At 39.7% G+C, this 20476-nt stretch overlaps 1 protein-coding gene across 1 annotated transcript in view; it reads right to left on the bottom strand.

Moving 5' to 3' along the window:
* The window catches only part of fras1 (Fraser extracellular matrix complex subunit 1), a 263784-nt gene that overhangs the window by 72192 nt on the left and 171116 nt on the right, over nt 1-20476 (bottom strand). Inside the window, exons 33-38 of the mRNA XM_055011340.1 lie at nt 17287-17418; nt 17081-17209; nt 15906-16153; nt 14784-14935; nt 12266-12428; nt 6460-6592 (exon numbers count right to left, since the gene is read on the bottom strand). Coding sequence (XP_054867315.1) covers nt 6460-6592; nt 12266-12428; nt 14784-14935; nt 15906-16153; nt 17081-17209; nt 17287-17418 — 957 coding nt within the window. The remainder of the gene's footprint in view (nt 1-6459; nt 6593-12265; nt 12429-14783; nt 14936-15905; nt 16154-17080; nt 17210-17286; nt 17419-20476) is intronic.

Here is a 20476-nt window from a genome sequence, read left to right as displayed (position 1 = left end):
TGTGTCGCTCTGGATTAGAGAAATTAGAAGATTAAAGTCCCATTAAAGCGTCTTTAATGCCTCACTGTTTGTGTGCCGAGCATTGAAATGTAAATGTTCCACTGAAATGCATTTAAATTCTGAAGGTGTAGCTGCATCTGTTCTGAGTTTGAACGACTGCTCTGTAATCAAACAAATGCACGACTCCAATGTACGTCTTTTTGTGCATCTACACATCGATATAAAAACCTGGATGTCGGTTTTGTTGCCGACACAATGAGGGTGACACCGGTGCCTCCTCGGTGCTTCAGTGACAGCAGAAATCCTAAAATCAGACCTCGGCTGAATACCAACAACTGTCCCTGAGCTCCGGCTGCCTTCAAGGACAAGAAGAAAACTGAAACCAGCTGCTTATTGACAGCAGCAGAAACTGTAAATACCCTCATTACATCTGCAGATAACGCTTTCCATGCAGGAAAAAATGGTTCAGACCAATTAGTAGCACTGCAGCTTTACAGCTAATAAACAGCAAAAGAGTTTCTTTACATATCAACCACAGCAGGGGTGTCAAACATGCGGCCTGCGGGCCAAAAACGGCCCTCCAGAGGGTCCTTCCGGCCCTCCAGAGGGTCCTTCCGGCCCTCCAGAGGGTCCTTCCGGCCCTCCAGAGGGTCCAACCCGGCCCTCCAGAGGGTCCTTCCGGCCCTCCAGAGGGTCCTTCCGGCCCTCCAGAGGGTCCAACCCGGCCCTCCAGAGGGTCCTTCCGGCCCTCCAGAGGGTTCAACCCGGCCCTCCAGAGGGTCCAACCCGGCCCTCCAGAGGGTCCTTCCGGCCCTCCAGAGGGTTCAACCCGGCCCTCCAGAGGGTCCAACCCGGCCCTCCAGAGGGTCCAACCCGGCCCTCCGGAGGGTTCAACCCGGCCCTCCAGAGGGTCCTTCCGGCCCTCCAGAGGGTCCTTCCGGCCCTCCAGAGGGTCCTTCCGGCCCTCCAGAGGGTCCAACCCGGCCCTCCAGAGGGTCCAACCCGGCCCTCCAGAGGGTCCAACCCGGCCCTCCAGAGGGTCCAACCCGGCCCTCCAGAAGGTCCAACCCGGCCCTCCAGAAGGTCCAACCCGGCCCTCCAGAGGGTCCAACCCGGCCCTCCAGAAGGTCCAACCCGGCCCTCCAGAAGGTCCAACCCGGCCCTCCAGAAGGTCCAACCCGGCCCTCCGGAGGGTCCAACCCGGCCCTCCGGAGGGTTCAACCCGGCCCTCCAGAGGATCCTTCCGGCCCTCCAGAGGGTCCTTCCGGCCCTCCAGAGGGTCCTTCCGGCCCTCCAGAGGGTCCAACCCGGCCCTCCAGAAGGTCCAACCCGGCCCTCCAGAGGGTTCAACCCGGCCCTCCAGAAGGTCCAACCCGGCCCTCCAGAAGGTCCAACCCGGCCCTCCAGAAGGTCCAACCCGGCCCTCCAGAGGGTCCAATCCGGCCCTCAGGACGACATTGTAAAAATTCCAGAGAAGACATTAACTGCAGATTGTAAATTAGTAAAACTATAAATTTAAAATAATTTCTAGATCATGACAAGTTGTTTTGATCAGAAAGTAAAACACCAGATTGTTCATTGTTCTTTTGTTGTTTTGTGTCTCATTTTTAAAATATTTTGTCTTGTTTTGTGTCTGACTTTTGTTGCTTCTCATGTTTTTGTCGTTTTGTTTCTTGTTTTCGTTGTTTTGTGTTTCCTTTTTGTCTCGTTAGTGTTTTTGGTCTTATTTTTGTAATTTTGTGTTTTGCTTTATTCTTTGTTTTGTGTAGTGTTTTTGTCATTGCTTTTGTCTTTTTTTGTTGTTTGTCTCATGTTTTTGTCGTTTTGTTTCTCATTTTTGTTGTTTTGTTTTTTTGTCTCTGTGTCGTTTGTCTACTTTTGTTGTTTTCTTTCTCCCTTTTGTAATTTTTTGTCTGTGTATTTTTTTGGCAAATTTTTTGTCTCTTTTTGTGTCTTGTTTTTGTCATATTTTGTCTTGTTTTGGTTGTTTTTTGTCTTTTTTCTTTTGTCTTTGTTCTTTTTTTGTCAGATTTTTGTTGTTTGTCTCATGTTTGTGTTGTTTTGTTTCTTGCTTTTGTCGTTTTGTGTTTCCTTTCTGTCTCGCTGGTGTTTTTGGTCTTATTTTTATCATTTTGTGTTCCGCTTTATTCGTGGTTTGGTGCGTTGTTTTTCTTGTTTTGTGTTTGTCTCACTTGTGTTGTCTATTTTTCTGTTGTTTTGTTTCCCCCTTTGTCATTTTTTTGTCTCCTTTTTGTTGATTGTCCATTTTTTTTGTCGCTTTGTAATTTTTTGGTCAAATTTTTTGTCTCTTTTTTGTTTCCTTTCATGTCATTTGTCTCATTTTTTGTCATTTTGTTTCTCGCTTTGTCGTTTTGTTTCCTCTTTGTTGCGCTTGCTTTTCTTGTTTTGTTTCTTGCTTTTCTCATTTTTGTCTCGATTGTGTAGTTATTTGTCTCATTTTTGTTGTTTGTCCATTTTTTTTATCGCTTTGTAACTTTTTTGTGTCATTTTTTGTCTATTTTTTGTTTTGTTTCGTGTCGTTTGTCTCATTTCTTGTCATTTTGTGGCTCATTTTAGCAATATTTTGTATAGTTTTTGTTTTTTTTGTCTGACTCTTGTCGTTTTTTGTCTTGTTTGTGTAATTTTTTGTCTCATTTTTGTCGTTTGTCCATTTTTTGTTGCTTTGCAATTTTTTTGTCACATTTTTGTCATTTTGTGTTTTGCATTATTCATTGTTTTGTGTGTACCATTTTTGTCATTTTGTGGGTTTTTTGCCTCAGTTGTGCCGTTTGTCCATTTTTTTGCCGCTTTCTAACTTTTTAAATATTTTGTCTCTTTTTTGTTTCGTTTCATGACGTTTGTCTCATTTTTTTTGTCATTTTATCTCTCGCTTGTGCTCATATGTATTCTGCTAAGTATTTAATAAACTTAGAGGAAATAGTTCTAAACAGCTGGAAGTGACAATGTTTTCCTTCTCATTTCATGCTTTTTCTTTATTTTCATGACTATTTACATTGTAGATTCTCACTGAAAGCATCAAAACTATGAATAAACACATATGGAATTATATATTAAACAAAAAAGTGTGAAATAAGTCAAAACATGTTTCATATTTGAGATTCTTGAAATAGCTATTCTTTGCTTTGATTACTGCTTCACACACTCTTGGCATTCTCTGGATGAGCTTCATGAGGTAGAACCTGAAATGGTTTTCACTTCACAGGTGTGCCTTGTCAACGTTCATTTGTGGAATTTCTTGCCTTCTCAATGGGGCTAGGACCATCAGTTGGTCAGGTTGGTCCACAGTTGACATGCCTATTTGACAACTGCTAGAATCCACATTATGGCAAGAACCAATCAGCGAAAGAGAAAGACAGTCCATCATTACTTTAAGAACCGAAGGTCAGTCTGGAAAATTGCAAGAACTTTGAATGAATCCTCAAGGAACCATCTAGGAACTACCCAAGAACCTACAAAGAACCATCTAGAAACTACCTAGAAACCTACCAGGAACCTTCTAGGAACTACCCAGGAACCTACCAGGAACCATCTAGGAACTACCCAGGAACATACCAGGAATCATCTAGGAACTACCCAGGAACCTACCAGCAATCATCCAGGAACTACCCAGGAACCTACCAGCAATCATCCAGGAACTACCCAGGAACCTACCAGCAATCATCTAGGAACTACCCAGGAACCTACAAGGATTTTGAATGTATCCCCAAGTGCTGCCGCAAAAACCATCCAGCGCTACGACCAAACTGGCTCCATGAGGACCTCCCCAGGAAAGGAAGACCAAGAGTCTCCTCTGCTGCTGAGGAGAAGTTCATCAAAGTCACCAGCCTCAGAAATGGCAAGTTGACAGAAGCTCAGATTAGAGTCCAGATAAATGCCACACAGAGTTCTAGTAGCAGACACATCTCTACATCAACTGTTCAGAGGAGACTGAACCAATCAGGCCTTTATGGTCCAATAGCTGCTAAGAAACCACTACTAAGGAAAAGCAACAAGCAGAAGAGATTAGTTTGGACCCAGAAACACCAGGAATGGACATTAGACCAGTGGTGATCTGGGCTTTGGTCTGATGATCTCTGATTGGAGATCTTTGGTTCCACATGCCATGTCTTTGCACGACGGAGAAAAGGTGAACGGATGGTATCTACATGCATGGTTCCCACTGTGAAGCATGGAGGAGGAGGTGTGATGGTGTGGAGGTGCTTTGCTGGTGACAGTGTTGGGGATTTATTCAAAACTGAAGGAACTCTGAACCAGCATGGCTACCACAGCATCCTGCAGCAACATGACATCCCATCCGGTCTGCGTTTAGTTGGACCATTATTTATCCTTCAACAGGACAATGACCCCAAACACACCTCCAGGCTGTGGAAGGACTATCTGACCAAGAGGGAGATGATGGAGATGACCGGGCCTCCACAGTCACCTGACCTAAACCCAGTCCAGATGGTTTGGGATGAGATGGACCTCAGAGTGAAGGTAAAAGGACCAACAAGTGCTCAGCATCTCTGGAACTCCTTCAAGACTGTTGGAGAACCATTTCAGTTGACTACCTCATGAAGCTCATCCAGAGAATTCCTTCCTTCCTTCCTTCCTTCCTTCCTTCAAAGGGCGGCTATTTTAAAGAATCTAAAATAAAAAACATGTTTTGCCTCATTTCACACTTTTTTGCTTCTGACATAATTCCATATGTGTTCATTCATAGTTTTGATGCCTTCAGTGAGAATCTACAATGTAAAAGGTCATGAAAATAAAGAAAAACCATTAAATGAGAAGGTGTGTCCAAACCTTCGACTGCTAGTGTACATACTATAGATATTTTATAATTGTATTTATCATTCATTGTATACAATATAATGCAATGAAATCTTTGCATTTATCCTTTATTACATCCAGACGTAGCACTTTCTTGCATCTAAAATGACTTTTTCTTCACATATCTACTACAGTATTACCCTTTTCATATATGGGATACATAAGATTGCTGCTTCATCAATCTGCTACCGTACTCACAGCTTCATTCACATATGCTGACATGTTTATATTTATGAATAATTAATGAAGTTACTGCCGTTGTTCCATAAATATGCAAAGCTCCCGGTCTTTGGAGACGCTCATCTGATGCCGCTGCTGTTTAATCATTTAACTCGGAGAAAATGGTGCTAAATAGTTGAAAACGACAAGCTAAACTTCAGCCTCTGTTCATGTTTCATCAAAACCTGAATTCTATTTATTATTCCATGCAGTTAAATAAATAGGAAAAAAAGAAAAAACTAAGTTGAATTTCTTGATTTTTTCTTTTTCTGAGTAATGGCACTAATGGCTTCTTAGGATTTTTTTGTTCTCCTTCAAAGTCTGGTGCAAACTGTTCACTCTGATAATCAGCTGTGAAAGAGGGATCTGGAAGGACTGAGTCATGGTTTCTTTCAGAAATATGTAATAAAATGTCAAGAATGGAGCATTATTACAGCCTTGGACCCCACGTTAGACTTGTTTTGTTGTTTAAAGTGAAATAAATCAGCTAAAATTTTCTTTATCGCAGTGATATTTTCATTTAATGGACATTTCATTGTGGAAAAGATGTGAAATTGTTGAGCAAAACCAACAATTTTATGTTGTGTTTTGAGAAAATGTTGCTAACTCACCTGCTAACAGCAAGCTAACAGCAGGATATGATTTACTAAACTTTGGTTTTCCTCAGTAGTTGTTCACAGGCTTTTTCTGCATCTTTAAACCATTTTAATTAGGTCTCCCAACTTCCTCATACGAGCACCACCATGAAGACATGGTTAGACTAAGAAGTAAACTTAATTTCCGTAATTATATGGCTCTGAAATCCTGCACAGTGAGAATCCTGGAAGCCCAAACGCTTTCATGCCAACTATAATAGTCTGCTAATAAGCTACATATGCCATTTACCCTCTTTAATTCTCAATGAAATCACTTTTTCCGTAAGTATCTCGTGCTTTCTGCCATCTGCGTTTATATCTGAGGTTTTCATTTGATTTTGACTTCCATTCTGTTCTCGCAATGATACCTCCTTCCAGCAGGGAAACCGGTTCCTTTTCGATTCATGTCACCTTTTTCATTATTTCCTCTTGGGAACACAAGAAAGTACAGGAGCACTCGAGGAGGCGCACAGTCAACACTGGAACTTCAACAATTGCCCCATCTGTAGCTCGGTATCTGGCAGCGCTAATTCACAGCATAATCGAGCTGTGACAGATGGCATCGTCGCCACGGGGAATTCACTCGGCATTGTGTGCATATGAATGGGACGTAAATAGAAATGTGGAAATTAATCCGAGTAACAGTTGCAGTGTGGCGAAGAACGACGACCTTCAGGTAGCAGCGTCTTCAGTTTGTCATTTACACATTGAGAATGTGACGTTATTACCAGAAAACGCTTAAACTCCAGACATGTCAAACTCCAGATCTCACCTCTCTTGGTGTTTTCAAGGAAGCCATATTTTGGAGGACTGACGAGCCAAACCAGGAGGTCCTTCCTGGGCGTGTCCACATCCGATATGATGATGTGGTTGGTGGAAAGCTGCACGCGGCCACCTTCCTGGACCTAGATGTGGATTTAAAAATAATAAATACCAAAATTGAATGATCTCATAGAGCACATACGCTATCATTGAAAAGTTTCAATGACAATTTCATGTTTTCCATGAAAACTCCCACTTTTATTCATGTGCTAACATAACTGCACAAGGGTTTTCTAATATCAAAGAGCCTTTCAACACCATTAGCTAACACAATGTAGCATTAGAACACAGGAGTGATGGTTGCTGGAAATGGGCCTCTATACAGGGGGTCCTCGACTTACGCCGGAGTTTCGTTCCTACTGATCTACCTAAGTCAATTTTCGTCGTAAGTCAGAACTCCAGCAAAAACATAAACAAAGCCGTTACGTGCATCACGACAGCAATCAGTTCTTCGTAAAAGTCATGAATACCAATGACTTTCATGCATGTATGAATCATTTTACAAGAAGATAACAGAATATGTTGCATTGATCACGCTAGGGAGCCATTAGGAAGGGCAAAAACTTGGCGAATGTAGCACAATCCAAGGTGGCGTACAACCGCCGAATGTAAGCAAAGCCGTCTTATAGCATTGCGTGACGACGTATTAATCCGCTCCGCTTGCCAACTAGTTCCACATAACCAGTTCCACGTAACGACGAAACGCCTGAGGTCGTAAACCAAGGACCCTCTGTACCCCTATGTAGATATTCCATTAAAAATCAGCCGTTTCCAGCTAGAATAGTCATTTACCACATTAACAATGTCTAGATTGTATTTCTGGTTAATTTAATGTTACTGTCATTGAAAAAATTGCTTTTCTTTCAAAAATAAAGATATTTCCAAGTGACCCAAACCTTTTGAATGGTAGTGTACCTGTTATTCAATGAATTAATCAGAAAGCTTTAGTTCTTATATGCAATTGAGACATGGGGACACTGTCTCAGTCGATCCAAGCTCATTTTACCACATAAGCTTTGGTCGGAGGTCATTAAGGATCACATAGGTCTTTGTCATGGTGCCCTTTGCTAGCTAAACCTTCACAATGCTCTCTGCCCATAGTCCAAGTGGTCATCTCATCAGATTGCAATGGTATTAAATATTTAGAGACTTAACCTAGTGTTGCAACCAGGTACTGCAGCTAACCTACAATACTTAAAGTGTGCATAATCCAAGAAAAAGGTATCGGATTGGTATGGGAAGAGAAAGTGCAAGAACATTCTGTTTCATCCACATCTTTGTAATTCATCTTTTAATAAGTTGTAAGTGAAGTAGTCATTGCAAAACTCTGGAGGCGCTTTGATTTGCACGTTTTCCATTGATGGTGCTTAAACACAATGCAAAGTTCTAAATTCTCCAGGTATCCTGTGCTGCATTTGCTCACTGTGCTCTGTACAGAAAATCACTGACACAGTGCTAAAGCCTGATCTCTATCTAGCTGATAAAATCTGTAAAAAGACTAAATTCGCAGCCTAGACACAGTTAGAAGTTCTAACTTCTCCAGAAATCCTGTGCTGCATTCATCCACTGTGTTCGACCCTCATCAGAAGAAAGAAATGAGCCTTGATATATTCTATAAAAAGGGCAAAATCGCATCCAAAGAAGTTGGAATTGTAGTTGTTGCCATGGAGATGCTTCAATTTGTAGGTGTTTTCTGTCAGCAGAGCCCAAATGCAGCGAAAACTTCTAAATTCTCCAGAAATCCTGCGCTATGTCCAGTTTGCTCTGCACTTGACAGGAAAACTCACTGACACAGTGCCAAAACCTGATCTGTATATAGCTGATAAAATCTGTAAAAAGACTAAAGTCGCAGCCCAGACACAGTAGGAAGTTCTAACATCTCCAGAAATCCTGTGCTGCATTCATCCACTGTGTTTGACCCTCGTCAGAAGAAATAAATGAGCCCGATATATTCTGTAAAAAGGACAAAATCACAGCCAGAGAAGTTGGAAATGTAGTTGTTGCCACTGGAGACGCTTCAATTTGTAGGTGATTTCTATCAGCAGAGCCCAAATGTTGCAAGAAGTTCTAACTTCTCCAGAAATCCTGTGTTATGTCCACTTTGGAATAATGCCAGTCTGTAATTAGCTGCTGCATCCAGTAAAAAGAGCAAAGTCACAGCCTTTCAGAAACATCAATGGGAGCTAGTCAATAGTGCATCTACTCTCTGCAAACTCTGCATCTGTTGAGGAAAACTTGAATATATTATGTATGTACTGTTCAATGAGTAGAGCAGGTTAATTAAGAGACCAAAAACTGGGAATCCAAATCCTGAGAAAAACTTTGAATTCATATTCTCTGCTTCACTGTGAGGTTTGTAGACCTTGAGTTGCTTCTCTTAACTTCTCAAAACAAATCAAAGAGTGACGCAGAGAAATCCCACTCTGTGCTGTCTTTTGAGAACATATTAGAAAATAAAAGTTTTATTCCACTTTTTTTTGTCTGCAACCGAATATGAAAGACCTCCGAGGAAGACACCTTGGAGATTTCCCTTCATATCTTTCAGGAGGGGTGGCTCTGCAGCGCTAATATAGCATCGGCTCCCCGAGGTGGCCTCTTCAGCGAAATACCAGTTTAACCTTCATTAGTTCTGACATTACTACCCCTCCTCCACCAGGTGCTCTCCACGGCTAGAGCTCTTCGTAACATGTTCCACATTTATAACTGTCAAAGGAGAAGAAGGCAGTGACAGAGAAAAAACAAGGATAGCAAATGACACTCACTGACCATCCGAGGAAACATCCGTTGGATATTTTGATAAGCAAGTCAGAAAAAAAAGTCCTAAGATTCATCTGTGTTGGATTCAGTTTGCCGATTATATGTTTGTGTATAACTGAAGTAATGTCTGTAGGTTTTCAGTTTTGCTAAAGTTTGCTTTCTTTGATAGGAAAAGAATGCTCATCTTAAGTGCTGAGATATTCACGAACAAGGTTGGTGCGACGCTGAGGGATGGACAGCATATGACAGAGTGCCACAACGCCTTCTGCTTCATTTGTCTCGTTAATGACAGTTTCCGAGTACAGCAGCTGCTTTAAGGAACTAAAAAGAGTATTTTAGGATTTCGGTCTCTTGCGAGCGAGCAGGGTAATGGATAGGAAACTGTGTGCAGTCTGTGCTTTGCCGTCTTTGTCAGAAACTGTTATGGCTCAAATTCATCGTGTGTGAGGGCATTTCATGGTTTGTGGGGAGCTTTCAGCTGTTTCTCACAACTTTAAATGGCAATTTTAAGGTGTAGGATGAAGAACTGGGTCAAGGCCAAGTCATGATTTCTGCATCCCGTTGTGCTGACTGATGTGGACCAGACAAGCAGTTCCACGCATACTGCAATAGGTAGTCGGTTGCATTTCCCCTCATACTGAACACAATAAAACACCAATACGGGACTCCTGTTTATGTATCTCAAAGGCTGTGACTTTGCACTTTTTTGTTGGTTTCAGATCTGACTGCAGTGCGATTATACCTGAGGAGTGTCGAGCACCGTGGGTGGACGTAGCATGGGATTTCTGGAGAAGTTAGAAATTACAACTTTAATGAATGATAAACTGTAAAGCTCTTTGTTCAATAAAAGGTCATAAATTTAGCAGGGTGTTCCAGTCCCTCCGTCTTGTTCTCCAAAATACTTAATTTTGATGCAGATAGACGAGTTTTTAGGGGTTAAATCAATAAATAGTGAGGAACTTGTTGTTGTTTGGTCTACAAAATGTCAGAAAATGGTGAAAAATGTCTCCAAGATTGCCAGAAAATGGTGAAAATGGTCAGAAAATGGTGGAAAATGGTAAAAAAAATGGTGGAAAATGGTCCGAAAATGGTAGAAATGGTCAGAAAATGGTCAGAAATGGTGGAAATGGTCCGAAAATGGTGGGAAATGGTCAGAAATGGTCAGAAATGGTGGAAATGGTCCGAAAATGGTGGGAAATGGTCAGAAATGGGGGAAATGGTCAGAAAATGGTCTGAAAATGGTGAAAAATGTCAGTATGTAGTCGGTTGCATTTCCCCTCATATCAACCACAAAAAAAAAAAAAAATGGGACTACAGTGAATGTATCTGAAAGGCCGTGACTTTGCACTTTTTAACTATAATACAGCAGCTAGTTTCAGATGTGCCCGTCGGTGTGATTATACCTGAGGAGTGTCGAGCACCGTAGGCGGATGTAACACGAGATTTGTGGAGAATTTAAACCCCCCTCCCGCTGTGTTTGGGCCTCTGTTGATGGAAGGCAGCTCTAAATCAAAGCACCTCCTGCAGCAACGACTTCAATTACAACTTGTTTTAATGATAAACTTTAAAGCTGTGGATGACAGGGAATCTCTTCACACAGTCTTTCGACATAACGAGCGTTTGTTTTGAGTACCAATGAGCACCGGCCTGCCCTGCTCCCTAGTTAAAGTCTTAGTCATAATTTGTTGAAAATCTTCCCCTAAACTACAAAGACTCTTCATTATACTTTCATGTTCTGTTTGTAAATAAAAATCACTCAGGAACTCTCCGTCCGACCTAATTCTGTGACACTGCACCAACAAACGGTTTACATTTGCAGACAAGTGGAAAGAAGGAATCAGCCTTTAGGATTAGGAACATAGTTATGATGGTTAAAGTCAAAGTAAGTCTCGATTCTCCTGAGACCGCATCAAGTCCTTGAGAAATTTCCAATATTTTGCTGCTTTCGTTTTACCCTCTACCTTTACAAGCCTTGCAGAGCCTGCTTCTGAGAAACGTGATGCTGCCGCCACCATGCTACATATCATGATGATGCCACCACCATGCTTCACAGCATGATGCTGTCCAACAAAGTATCTAATTTAATGGCCAAAAAGCTCCATTCTGGTCTCCTCAGACCAAAGAACCTTCTTCCAGGTGACTTCAGAGTCTTCTCATGTCTTCTGGTGAACTCTAGTCCAGATTTAATTTGAACTTTGTCCAACAGAGTCTTTCTCTTTGTCCGTCATAAAGCTTTGACTGGTGAAGATCAGACAACGGTTGTTGGATGAACAGTCTCTAACATCTCAGCTGCTGAAGCTGGAACTCCTTCAGACGAGTCATAGTTGTCTTGGTGGCCTCCCTCACTAGTCTCTCAGTTTTTGAGGACGTCCTGCTCTAGTCAGATTTATTCATGTTCCACATTCCTTCCATTTCTTAATGATGGATTTAATTGACCTCTCAATAACATTTAGACTTGGATTTTTTTTTCTTGTATCGTCCTGACTGATGCTTTTCAACAACCTTTTCTCAGAGTTTCTTGCGGTGTTCTTTAGTCTTCATGGTGTAGTTCTATCCAGGAGTCCTGACTCACCAGGGACTGGACCGTCCAGATACAGAAATCATTACAGTACAATCACTGAGACTCATTCACTGACCTCAGATAATCTTTATTTTACTAAATATGTGACTTCTAGAACCAATTGGCTGCAGTTGTATTGAATTAAACGAGTCATTTTGAAGGAGGTGAAAACTTCTGTAATCACTTATTTTGCAATTTCTGTTTGTCTTTGCAGAAATTTGCTTCTACTTTGACACATAAGAGGATTCTTTTTTGGAAGTTTTTCAAAAAAGCCAATTTAAATTGACCACAATTCAGTTTAAAAAACTGTAAATTTAGATTTGAGGTCAATTTAAAAAATGAAGAGTTTGGTTTTTGTGCTTGTATGAGCTTCTAAATTGTTCTCAGAAGGTGAATTTACAGATCTAATATTTCTGGATGTATTTAGGTGTATTATTACCTTGATGCCGCTGCGTACAGTAACCGTTGGTGGCTGTCTTGGTGTGGAGGTGATGGTGATGGTGCACATCTGGTTGTCAAGGCGATTGTTGTCTCCATCATGAACCACAAAATGGAAGATGTCAGTCACCGGCTGACTTCCTGTCTCTAATGAAGTGATGTACCTGTGGATGGAAACACTGGAGGTCGTATTTGTTCTGTTGTTAAGAACTGTTTTGCTCGACTCACTAATTCTCCTTTAATGGACACCTAATGATGTGTTTACTTGTTGGATTGATGGAGGACTTAGGACGGCTTTCGCTGTTGCCCTCCCACCACGATACAGCTGCTAAACAGAGATGAGTTTGTAGGGGTTAAGTCAACATATAGAAACTAACTTCTTGCTGTTTGGTCTACAAAATGTCATTAAATGGCATAAATGTGTAATAAAATGGTGAGAAATGGTCAGAAAATGATGAAAAAATGATAAGTAAATTGTAAAAAAAATGTCAGGAAATGGAATAATATTGTCGGAAAATTGTGAAAAACATCATGAAGCATTATTCTGTAAAATAAAAGGTTGGAAAGTCCCTATTTTTGTCTTCTAAATATGTAAGATTAATGCATAGAGAAAATGGTGAGAAATGTCACCAAGGTTGTTAGAAAATGGTAAAAAATTGTCGGAAAATGGTGGAAAATAGCTGAAAATGGTGGAAAATAGCTGAAAATGGTGGGAAATGTCACCAAGATGGTTAGAAAATCGTGAAAAAGTGTTGGAAAATGGTGAAGTGTCAGAAAATATTGGAAAATAGCTGAAAATGGTGGGAAATGTCACCAAGATTGTTAGAAAATGGTGAAAAGGTGTCAGAAAATGGTGAGAAATGTTGGAAAATGGTGGAAAATAACTGAAAATGGTGGGAGATGTCAGAAAATAATGAAGCATTGTCAGAAAATGTTTAAAAAATGTCAGGAATTGTTGAAACGTCATGGAACATTACTCTGCACAATAAAACGCTGTGAATTATCACTGTGCTGTTTTCTAAATATGTAAGTTTGATGCACAGATATAAGTTTTGCGGGGTTAAGTCAACAGATAGAGATAAAACTGTTTGTTCCACTCACTAATTCTCCTTTAATGGACACCTAATGATGTGTTTACTTGCCGGATAGACGGAGGACTTAGGACGGCTTTCCTTGTAGCCCTCCCACCACGATATAGCTGCTAATCTCCAGCAAAGCACTAATAAAACTGAAACCCACACCAGTATAATCTCCTCTAATCCCATTCAGCCCTCATAAAAACAAGCTCTTGTTTGCATGAGCCTTTGCCACGGAGACAAAACTAACACCAGACAATCTGAAGTTCGCCCTGCGGAGATGGCTAATCGCGGCCTGCATTATGGAAATAAAGCAGTTAGCATATGAATATTTATGCTCCCTTCTACTCATAAGGGGCCTCGCTAGTACTCGCAGGTAACATCAGCATTATGCTAATTGGCTTCGCTTACACCAACAGGCTGAGTCATTCGATGTAATGGAAAAGGAGGGGGGAAAGGGCTATTGAATTATTTCCACTTAATTCATTTGTTTTCTCACAGGCTTTCAGTTAAATGTCTCTCGTCTTGTGAAAAGAAACATCAGGCTGAAGGAAAACAAAATGAGTCCGAGAGCTGTTAGCGTCCTTGTCTGTTTGATGCTAAAGGGGGGGAAATGATCTCGAGCCGCAATCAGGGAAATTGTTGAAGACGACGACTGCAATGCGATGTGAAGAACCCTCGATGGCCTTTTATCTTTCACAAAGTGGAATCAACGCCACAGTTTTTTCCCTCCTCCCTTTAAAAGCAGCCCCTTTATTAGAGCACTTAGGCTAACCAACAACACATCGCTCTTGTCCTGCAAACATCTCTTGACTTTGCCATAAGTGGTTTTAATGGTTCTACAGACCTCTGCGGAGTCTCCAGATTAGAATTTCTTTTAAACCAACCCAGAAAACGCCTAAAGGTTTTTTTCCCCCTTTATTTGACATTCTACTTCCCGTAGTTCCTAAAAAAGTTGTCACCACGAGGGAGCTGTTCACAGAACTTTATTTTTATTGCAGACTCCCATAGACCCTCGTCAGCTTTATCGTCTATGCAGTGACGAGTCTTTAGGGTTTTTGAAAGTCATTTTTGGTTGATAGCTGCAGGTTTCACGCTGATATTGGGTTTTTATAAGCCTCCAAAGTGGCATTTAAACTGAAACTCTGGAAGCAGGGATGTGCTTTTGAGGGATTTTTTATTTTTATTTTAGAGTGTCTTGCCTTTGAAGCTGAGTAGTTCATCACAGCGGGGTTTCATTTTGGGGGTTTGATATATAAAAAAAGACGAAGAAAAATACAGTTGTGATCACAGAGCACCAAGAGGAGTCAAAAAAGGTCGAATCCAAGTTTATGGAAATGCTTTAAAAGCTTGTGAACAAGCTCATTAAACTGTCTTGAACTGAGGATTGTTGTTTTGAAGAACTGTAAACCGCTAAGTTTGTTCAGATGTTGGCATTCGTACCTGATCCTGCTCTTGTTGATGTCCTCCATAGTAAAAGAGGAATACTCCCTCAGCTCCTGGTGCTCCTGCTGCGACTGGCTCCGGGTCAGGATGCCGTACATCGGAACCGACACCAGCTGGATACGGATCTGGTCGTCTGGAGACGTGTCGTCCTGATCAACAAAGAAGAAATATTCAGACATACAATGAAAAACCACAGGTCTGATGCAGAAAGTCCCTTTTAATCAAATGGCAGAAAATGGTGAAAAATTATCAGAAAAAATAAGGGAAAATGTCAGAAAACGATGTAACATAGTCAGTGTTTGGTTATAAAATGATTAAAAATGGGCAGGAAATGATGAAAAATAACTGAAAATTGTGGGAAATGTCAGAAAATGATTAAAAAAGAAAATAGTGAAAAATGTCAGAATTGGGATAACGTCAGAAAATTGTGAAAATGTGTCAGAAAATGGCGAAAATTGTCATAAAATGGTGAAAAATGAAAGAAAATGGTGGGAAATGTCAGAAAATGGTGCAGCATCAGAAAAAGGTCACAAAATGGTGAAAAAGTCTGAGAAAATTATGAAATACAGTCAGAAAATGGTGAAAATTGTCATAAAATTGTAAAAAATAGGCAGAAAATGGTGAAAAATTAAATAAAATGGTGGGAAATCGCAAAAAAATTGCAAGAAAATGGTGGGAAATATCAGAAAATGGTAAAAAACATCATGAAACATTATTCTGTTTGTACAATAAAAGGCTATAAATTAAGCAGTGCACTCTAGCTCTTCTTTTCGTTTTGTAAATATGTATATTTCATGCAAAGAGGTGAGTTTATAGGGGTTAAACCAACAAATAAGTTGTTGTCTGGTCTATAAAATGTCTGAAAATGGTGAAAAATGTCAAAAAAAAAGGTGATCGTAGTTGATCAAAGCCCAGGATGACATCCTCACATGTCTTTTTTGAGGATGTCAAGCCAAAAATATCCAGATTACTGTCATACAGAAACCAGAAAACCAGAAAATATTTACATTTAAGAAGGTGGAATCAAAGAATTTTTAAGTTCTAATAAACGTTTAATCGTTGCAGGTATCTGACCTGTCTTGTATTTATTAAAACCTCCAGTGAAGTGTTTCCACTCACGGTGTAGGCCAGGTTGGAGCGTCTGATCATGGAGCTGCTCTTCTCTCCAACCTCCAGCGACAGCGTCGCCGCCGGGTCCCTCTGAGGCCCGTCGCCGCCGGCGCCCAGCACCGCCACCTGCACCACCGTGGTCGCCATGGAGATGCCATCGCTGACAGAGAAGGTGATGGCGTCGTCCTGGGCGGAGAGGCCGGCGTGTCGGTAGAGCAGAACGTTACGAGTGACGTCGCTGAAGGTGAAGATGTCACCTGAAGAGACAGAGAAGATCAGAAAAGGAGTCTTTGATTATATTCAGACCAACTAAGGGGAAGTTTCGTAGCTAGAAAAGAAGTTGTGAGAGTCGGTGAGGACACAAATTCAAGCTGATTTGTCATTTTTTGCCACAACATTATCTATAAACAGTCTTATTGTAAGCCTACAAAAAGAGGCGTGCAATACCACTACGTGCCACTAGTTGCTGGCTGCAAAAAATCCTGACTCCCATAAACTCCTATTTAAAAATCATCCCACAAAGCCAGTCTTTTCCCACAAATCAGTATGTTTTTTTGTTTAAATTTTCTTTGTTTTTCACTCATGTTTAGTTCAAGGACTGTCGGAAACTTGAAAACCACCTATTGTGTCTGTTTTTACAATTGGTGACACATATAAATAGTCAAATTTGAATGATGTTTTAAAGATAACGATTTTCTTGGGGTCTAGATGGATATTATTTGCATAATTTTAACAGTCCCTTTTTTTGTGCTCTAAATATGTAAGTTTGACACATAGAGATGAGTTTTTAGGGGTTAAATCAAAATGCTGAAAATGGTCAGAAAATGGTGAAAAATTGTCAGTAAAAGGTGAAAATAGTGAAAATATAAATCAAAGCTCAAGATGACGTCCTCAAATGTCTTGTTTGAGAATGTCAATCTGAAGATATTCAGATTACAGTCATAGACGAAAGAAAACAGAAAATATTCCCATTTAAGAATCTGAAATCACAATTCAGAATGTTTGTTTTATTAAAATTTCTTTTTTTCCATTCATGATTAGTTCAAGGACTGTCAGAAAGTTGAAAATCCACCTATTGTGTCTGTTTTTTTAGTTGGTAGCGCCGATAAATGTTCTAATCTAGCCGATTTTTTAAAGATAACCTGATTGTCTTGGGGTTTAGATGGCTATTATTAATATTTTACCATTAGCCATGCGGGTGTTTGTCTTGCTGTCGGTCCTGATCAGCTCTCCGTGGATCGGAGCTTCCACCAACTCAAACTCCAACTCGTCCGGAGCCGTGTCGGCGTCGCTCACCGCCAGCTGCTGACCTCCTGCAAACGCAACAAATTCAGTCGAAGCTGCGCCAGAATTTCATGAAATCGGTCGTGTTTGTGTGTTTGTTTCCTACCGATGGACGCTTGACCTCCCCGGCTGACCTCCAGCAGCGGGTCCAGGACCTGAAACACTGGCGGCTGGTGGTGGTTGGACAGCAGCAGGACGGCAAAGTCCAGCTCAGGAGTCGTGTATTCTCCATCCGACACTGCAAACGAAACGCAAACGGAGATGAACAGACAGAAAACACACACAGGAAATCAATCCGATGAGCTAAAACAAGCACAAAAACCTCAGATACTGAAGGTTTTAACAGAAAAACAGAAGCAGTCATAAGAAAAATGATAAAAATCAAGAGTTCACAGCTCAACTTGTCACTTTGCATTAACACACGACTTAAAAATAAACCAGCTTGTGAGAAAAAGTGATAAAATCCAATTATCAGTTCCAGATTGAAGGAGACGAAGCATCGATTAACAAAGACAGAGCAAAAAATAGTCTTTATAACACTGTACTACAGCTAGTTCAGTGCATTTTCCTGCTTTATTCTGGTGGAAAATGTGATAAATTATCAAGGAAAATCATCCTAAAAGACAGAAATGAAACAAAAAGATGCTAAAACAACACAAGAGTTATACAAAACTGATACAAAAGATGCTAAAAGGACAGAAAAAAGACACAAATTTGACACAAAAGATGCTAAAATGACACACAAATTATAGAAAACTAACACAAAAAGTCAGAAATGACATTAAAAGAAGCTAAAATGACACAAGAATTATAGAAAATTGACACAAAAAAGCTAAAATGACACAAAAAACACATGAAAATTACACAAAAGATGCTCAAATGGCACAAGAATTATGTAAAATTGACACACAAAGACAGAAATGACACTATAAGATGATACAACGACACAAGAATTACACAAAATTAATACAAAACTGACACAAAAGACGCTAAAATGACAAAAAAAGACACAAAACTGACACAAAAGATGCTGAAATGCCAAGAAAAATAACCCAGAAAAACAGAAATGACACAAAAAAACACAAACTGGCGTAAAAGATGCTACAATAATAAAAAAAAGACACAAAACTGACACAAAAGATGCTAAAATGACTAGGGAATTCACAAGTAAAATGTGTTTTTAGCAGTTTAATATTTACAGACTTGTGCACGTTCTGAAAAATGTGGATTTTTGCAGAAACATCCAATTCATTATTTCTAGTTTTTAATTTCACAGCTGCAGGACAAAGTCAATGGGATATTTTGCTTTTTCAACAGTGACTGATATTTTAATTCAAATAAAAGCCTTTGAATTCTTTATAACTGATAGAAATTCAATCAGATTTGTGGCTTTTCTCTTTAAACAGCTTTTTTGTTGGGTGAAAAATTAGGTTTTTGGATATTTTCTGGCTTTTATTGCTCATTTTCTCTCCTAAACTGCAGCAAAAACAGTCTAACTCTGGCGTTATTTCACCATTTGTACATGATTCCAGAGAGATCTGTTGGATTTTTGCTCTTATTAACTCTATCTATTTTGATTATCACCAGCAAAAGTGGATTTTTTGTAAAAGAAATCTTATTTACAGAGAGAATAAAGAATAAAGTCTAACAGATATTGTGCTTTAAAGCAAATGTTAGCCTTTAAATTCTCCCTAACTGATATAAATCCAGGCTGATTAGTCATTCTGCTCCACAACGGGATCTTTAAACTTCTTTAAAGCCTACAGATGATGAGTCACTCCAGCTACAGAAGCATTTCTTCAGATTTCAGGCTCAGTTTCTGCAGAAAAAACGCACCACATACATGATTATGAATTACAGCGAGATGTTTTCTTCTCTTCGTGACGTTTCTGTCGGATTTCTGGGTCCAAACGTTTAATTATGCATGAAAACATGAGCAGCAAACGGAACAGAAACTCTGAGTTCAGTTTATTTTACAGCCCACACATGGTTCCTCTGCTGACCTGTTTACTGTAGCCAGCACAGATGGACAAAGTTTGTTTTTACCTTGTTTTATTAGATATTTTAACTGGAATGTAGCATCTGCTGCACAGAACACGTCTGTATTTGTGTGATTTTGCACGACATGTTTGCCAACAACACAATTTGCAGCTTGCATATTCGAAATTTTGAGTTTTTCTGCAGGTTTGTGGCTCTTTTTCTGTTTTTAGTTCATATACACTCCAGATCAAAATCTTAAGACCAGTTGAAAAATAGCAAGAAATTGCATTTTTCTCTTTTGGATCTGAAGAAGGTTCTAAGTAGAGCTTCAAAATGAAAAAAAAGAAATGGGAGCGAGAGAAAAAAATGAGTGATTTTTGAAATTGAGTATTTTCCAACTGGGCTTGTGAAACTGAATACTGCAAAATTAAATATAAAAAAGCTTTAAAAAAAACATTTTTTTCTGTATTTTCCTGTTTTACAGTAAGATTCTGAGTCATCTGTTAAAATCTGATTAATCAAGTGATTTTATTTGGTTAGATACCATAAATTCAAGCCGATTAGTCATTTTTCTCCACAAACAGCTTCATTTTAAGAACTACAGAGGACAGATTTTGAAAAATTTGGCTTTATTTGCTCACTTTCTATATTTTTTTCTGTGCTTTGCTCTTTTACAGTAACAAGTTGTTAAATATCTGATTAACTATTTGATTAAATGTCAGAAAACTGTGAAAAAATAGCTGCAAATATCCCAAGATGGGTCTTAAAAATGCTTCTTTTTCTCTCCAAAAATGAATAATTCCATAAAGAGAAAAGCTGAAAATCTTGCACTGATGATTAGTTATTTAAAAAAGATCAATTAATCAATAATTAGGCTCATTAAAGTGCAGCATTTCTATGTGCAATGGAGAAAAAAAAATCTTTTCCTCTTTAGAATCCCTTAAGACTCCCTTTTTATTATATTTTGTGATATTTTATGTTCATTTACCTGCAAAAATCAGTGTTTTACTGTAATGTTTTTTGTATAAAGCTATTATTGAATGAACTTTATGGCCTCTGCTGCAGGACAACAACTGATTCCTGATTATTTAGTTGAACTTTCCTCCAACAGAAGTCATCGTTCAGCTTAAAGTGGGAGCTGCAGCAGGACGGATGGAGGTAAAAGCCTTAAAAACACACATTTCCTCTAAAACCTCTCCAGTTTTCTTCATCACACGTCCAGCCAACAGAACAGACTCGGTTTAATCTGCAGGTTAAAGTTCGACGGGGAGATTTAGACGAGAACGATCAAAAAAAATGGAGGAGGAAGTAGAGGA

The sequence above is a fragment of the Amphiprion ocellaris genome, chromosome 6 (assembly GCF_022539595.1).
Source record: "Amphiprion ocellaris isolate individual 3 ecotype Okinawa chromosome 6, ASM2253959v1, whole genome shotgun sequence".
Lineage (NCBI taxonomy): Eukaryota > Metazoa > Chordata > Actinopteri > Pomacentridae > Amphiprion > Amphiprion ocellaris.
Note: the sequence above shows the minus strand (reverse complement) of the source record. Positions and strands in the feature narration are given on the sequence as shown.